At 27.9% G+C, this 5,925-nt stretch overlaps 1 protein-coding gene across 1 annotated transcript; it reads left to right on the forward strand.

Moving 5' to 3' along the window:
* The first annotated feature begins 871 nt into the window (after positions 1–871).
* On the forward strand, positions 872–4,109 carry LOC145127231 (uncharacterized). Its single transcript, XM_079062456.1, has 6 exons — positions 872–881; positions 1,231–1,302; positions 1,834–1,903; positions 2,699–2,774; positions 3,366–3,459; positions 3,586–4,109. The coding sequence occupies exons 1-6, from the start codon at positions 872–874 to the stop codon at positions 4,107–4,109; spliced, it is 846 nt and encodes a 281-aa protein (XP_078918582.1).
* Positions 4,110–5,925: the final 1,816 nt, after the last annotated feature.

Genomic DNA, 5,925 nt, shown 5'->3' on the forward strand with positions numbered 1-5,925 from the left:
TTTGAGGTGAGTCTTCCTTCGCAGTAGCTATGGGTCGAAGGTACCAAGGCCAGCCCACTAGTTATGTTATAGCATTATGATTGTCTTTGTAATAATTGTCATTCATGTCTGTATATATATTATGACTCGGTGATTATTGTTATGATATTATGTGGTAGTAGTAGGGGTGAAATAGACCCGATATCCGGTTGAAATAGACCGAAGGGGCGGACCAACACCCAGATATGCTTGGCAGTATCCGGTTGAGATAGACTGAAGGGGCAGGCCAGCACCCAAATATGTTTGGTAGTATCTGGTTGAAATAGATCGAAGGAGCAGGCCGGCACCCAGATATGCTTGGCACCATGTTTGTTCAATATGTTGTGTAGTATGTTTGATTTGTATGTGGCATGTTGGGGGAACTCACTAAGCTTTATGCTTATAATTTTCAGTTTCTATTTCAGGTACCTCTAGTTCGAAGGGGAAGGGTCCGACTTGATCGCACCACATCACTCCATGTTTTTCCGCACTTACTGTTTTCGGGATTTGTACTTTGATGTTATGATACAATATGACTTTATGAATATTTTGGTATCTGTTTCTTATGAATGGAATGAATTTAAAAACAAAATTTTTATCTGATTTCTTTGGGATGTTACACACATTCAATTTTTTTATTTGAAAAAACCAAATATGGCTAATTTCCGTATTGCCAAATAATAGCTACAACTTCACATGTCTAAATATTATTAAAAGAGAAACATTATGACATCATCTTAAACAATAAGGCCATTGATTATATTTCGATCATAGATTTTCCACTCTTAGATCACTTTGTGACATCACCTACCAAAGGTTTGGTAAAAACTTTTTTTTTCCATCAATCGTTACCATGTCTAAAGGTAACTTACGGTGTTACCTTTAATAACTGTTGAATTTTCATAATAGAGATTATATCAAACCTCATAAAATTAGCAGCTTAATTATAGAATCTTTATTCACGTTTTGTAATATTTAATTTCTTACCATATTAATCCTTCTAATTTATTCTAATTGATCTTATACATAGTAAACTGTTTTTCATAAGTCAAATGATATCTCTGCAAAAAAGGAACTTATAAGGTATGTTATATTATATTTCAAATTTAAATTTAAAATACATTTCAATTTATTTACTTCCTCTTTCTCATCGTTATATATCTTCTATACATAATACATGATTCTAACATTTTTATTCTTCGATTTACGCAGGAACAGCTGACATACTTTCTCTGCAGAAAAATAGAGCAAAAACTTCTCCAGCCTTGTCATCGACGATCAACGGTATGTACTTCTATGTTTTATCATTTTCTGTTTCACACTTTCAATTCATGTTATCAAATCAATGCATACTTTCATGAACTCAAACTTCAATCTTCACATTAATCTAATTAGTTATTTCAATAGATGTGTTTCCAATAAAACCATTTAGTTTGATTTTATTCGTTTTCATCCTACTATTTAATGTCTCTATCAATTTTTTTATTGTTTTTGTTTAAATTAAAACTTTTGAATTAAAAAGAGTTTCAAATCTTGAAAATATTTTTTTATCACACACTTTTGCCTTTATTTAATTGCTGACCATATTAATCCTTTTAATTTATTCTAATTGATCTTATACATAGTAAACTATTTTTAATAAGTCAAATGATATCTCTTCAAAAAAGGAACTTATAAAGTATGTTATATATTCTATTTCAAATTTATATTTAAAATAAATTTCAATTTATTTACTTCCTCTTTTTCATCGTTATATACATTCTATACATAATACATAATTCTAACATTTTTATTCTTCGATTTACGCATGAACAGTTGTCATACTTCTTCTGCAGAAAAATAGAGCAAAAACTTCTCCAGCCTTGTCATCGACGATCAACGGTATGTACTTCTATGCCTTATCATTTTCTATTTCACACTTTCAATTCCTATTATCAAATCATTGCATACTTTCATGAACTCAAACCTTAATCTTCACATTAATCTAATTAGTTATTTCAATAGATGTGTTTCCAATAAAACCGTTTACTTTGATTTTATTCGTTTTCCTCCTACTAGTTAATGTATCTGTCAATGTTGTTATTGTTTTTGTTTAAATTTAAACTTCTAAATTAAAAAGAGTTTCAATTTCACACACTTTTGCCTTTATGGAAAATCGATAATGCAACATTCGGTACTATTCATGCAAAGGGAAAATCTGGAAAACAATTTTTTATCCCTTCATAGTAGGATACTTTTATTTTCTACAAATGAACATAATACCTTTATACTTATGAGCCATAAATACATTGTTATTTTGTTCATATATTTATATTGTTGTTCTAAATTATTGACTACTATCAATTTGACATATTTGCCCGTACAAAAGATTAGCAGTGTACTTCTGAATCATAAATACAATGTTATTCTATTTTTATTTTATTTTATTGCTTTTCTAAATTATTGACTACTGTCAGTTTTTTATATTTGTATTGTTGTTCTAAATTATTAACTGCTATCAATTTGACATATTTGTCCATACAAAAGAATAGTAGTGTACTTTTGAATCATAAATACAATGTTATTCTGTTTTTTATTTGTATTGCTTTTCTAAATTATTGATTGATGGCAGTTTGACATATTTGCTATTTTCAATTTATTTTTTATTTTTTATTTTCTTGTTTTTGTTAAATATGTGCAGATGTTCGATTCCATTTAGTGATTACTACTTTTTTGTTTCTAATCAGCACCTCATATTTGACCATTTACTATGGAAAGTAATATTGTTATCTCATAATTTTATAATTTATTAGATTTCAGGGAATAAAATGATGTAAGAAGATGGAATATAACTTTTTGTATTTTAATAGTACCTGATGAATAAAAGAAAAAGAATAGGAGGCTAATGGAACTGTCATCTAAAAGTGTAGTTGATGATTACGTTATATAAGACATGGATCTCTTTTTTCTTTGTATTGTACTATTAATATTTTTTTTAATATATTTCCCCCATTTATGATACGAATTTTCATTTCAGAAAATAATTTCTTCAAACCTCCTCATTGTCATGTTACTCGAAACCTTACCGAATTACCTTCAGCATCACTGTTTCATAACATCATACACCTCAATGTGCAATCCACATTTATTTCGTCAAGGTCGCCACTTTTACAAATAACAAGTCGAGGTAAATTATTCTTAATTTCTTTTATATTATATTTACCTCCACATCTTAAATCATATAACATCAATTTTAATTTCCCAATATATTAACTGTTATCATTAATTTTTTTAATACATGTATGTCCATAATGTTTAATTTGTATAAGTCATTTTTTCGTTAAATATCCTATTTAATGAGGCTTTAGGTTGATTGTCCAACTAATGATTTGGATGATACAAAATCATTTGTTGAATGGATTCTTAAAACTGGTGAAAGTAATATTGGTGATCCTAATGATGGTGAAGCTGAAGTTGAATTTATATAAGACGTTATCATTTGCTATACAAGTGACCATATTCATTCAATTGTATCTACAATTTATCCGTCTTTTGAAAACCATCTTGATGATCCATCATATTTTCAAGATATAGCTATTTTGGTCCCTACAAATGAAGAGGTCGATGCTATTAATGACTACATGTTAGGATTGATGAAAGATGAAGGGAAAACTTATTTGAATTTAGATTCTTTATGTGAGATAGAGTCAACAGATTTTTTTGAGGAATCAGTTTACTCTCTGGATGTATTGAATGCTTTTAAGGCATCTCGAATTCTCAACCATAAACTTACACTAAAAACAGATGTTCCGGTCATGTTGCTTCGTAATATCAACCAAACCAAAGGTTTATGCAATGGTACTATGTTACAAATTATTAGGCTTGGAAAACATGTCATTGAGGCACATATTATAGTGGGTAGATTCTTCAATGATACTACTTATATACCTTGCATGAAGTTAACTCCGTCTGATAAAAGAATCCTTTTCCGTTTTCAACGGAGGCAATTCCCCGTAGCTGTTTGTTTTGCTAAGACCATTAACAAGAGTCAAGGACAATCATTATCAACTGTTGGATTGTATTTGCGTAAACCCGTCTTCACTTATAGTTAGTTACATGTAGCTGTTTCTCGCATGACAAGTAAAAAAAGACTTAAAGGTACTTATATGTGACGAGGAAGGTCATTTAACCAATAAAACAAAAAATATTGTCTACAAATAGGTCCTTCTACAAATAGGTCCTTCAACGATTATAGATATTTAGACATATTATTTTTTATTTTTTAAACTTTTCAATATAATTAATAACGAGAAGTCTGTTTCTGTTAGTTTATCATTTTTTTAGTTATTGTGGCGGTTTTTTTATATGTTTTTTTTATATGTTTCCCCGCGTTTTATGCAGGTCATAATATAGTTACAATATAAATTCCAAATCATTATTACTATATTTACTATTGATAAAAAAATTGTGAAATAATAATAAGTTATAACTAAAAGGCTTAGCGGCATAGTTTGTTGTCCGTTTGCATTCTCACTCGTTGTACGGTGATAACTAAGTTATAATCAACATTTTGAAATTCAAACCGAATTTGAAATAATAATACGAAAATTACATAATTCAATAACATATTTTGAATTAATGTCATAAACTGACATAATTTGTTATTTAGACCATTAAAATTTTAATTGTATTTAATAGACTGATAAACAATTTTTTGTATTATCATTACATCATTGAGATGAATTTTAACCGGATAAACTGATACCAAATCCAATATAACATATTTTGTTTACTTATGTCTACCAAATAATTGTGGTATTGCATCAACTATGACAACGTTATTCTATTGAAATCCAATATGATATAGGGGTGTGTTTGGGAGTTCTTTTTAATCTCAAAAGTGTTTTTGGGAAAAGCACTTATTTTCTTATAGCTTTTTGGTTTTATATAGTGTTTGAGTTAGCTTTTGTGGTGGAAAAAACTAAAAAGTCAATAAGTTGGTTTTAAAAAGTGTTTGACTTAGCTTTAGAGTGGTAAAATGATCACCAAAAAACTAAAAAATCAATAAGCCACCAAAAAGCCAAGATTTTGTGGCTTTTTGAAACTCTTATTTTGTCTAGCTAAAAAGTCATTTGAATAGACATTTTGAACAACTCAAATACTATTTTAGTTTATTTTCTTTTGAAAAACCAATAAGCTAATAACTCAATTTGAAAAGTACTCCTAAACACCCATTAAGTTTGTTTGCTTATGTCTCCCTATGATGGTGGTATTACATCCACTATGACAAACATTATTCTATCAAAATCCACTAAAATGGTATAATGAGATCATAAAAGAGTTTATTAACTTATTAAGTATAATTAAAAGATCCCTATGATGGTGGTATTACATCCACTATGACAAACATTATTCTATCAAAATCCACTAAAATGGTATAATGAGATCATAAAAGAGTTTATTAACTTATTAAGTATAATTAAAAGATAAGTGATCTATTGAGAAAACATAATACTATTGGTTATAATTTTATGATATTAACTCATACATCTTTTAACAAACTATTTTAAAGTTAATTTCATTTCAAAACATGTATTTTTTTAACTTTTATATATATATATATATATATATATATATATATATATATATATATATATATATATATATATATATACACTAGCCCTTTACCCACGCTAAGCGTCGGGTGACAATAGTATTTTCAAAATTAGTTTCTAGAAGCATCAATTGCAAAAGTAGGGAACTTTTGAATCGTGTATTATATTAAACCGAAAACAAATGATAATTCATATCTCAAGATAGAGAAAATATAAACTTTATTATTTTAGATAAATGAATTTGAAAGTTCATGTATTTTACAAATAAATTTAAAAAATAAAAACTAAAAAAATGTAAATAATGTGGAACTCT

The sequence above is a fragment of the Lactuca virosa genome, chromosome 7 (genome assembly GCF_052849685.1).
Source record: "Lactuca virosa cultivar CGN04683 chromosome 7, Lactuca_virosa_CGN04683_v6, whole genome shotgun sequence".
Classification (NCBI taxonomy): Eukaryota; Viridiplantae; Streptophyta; class Magnoliopsida; order Asterales; family Asteraceae; genus Lactuca; species Lactuca virosa.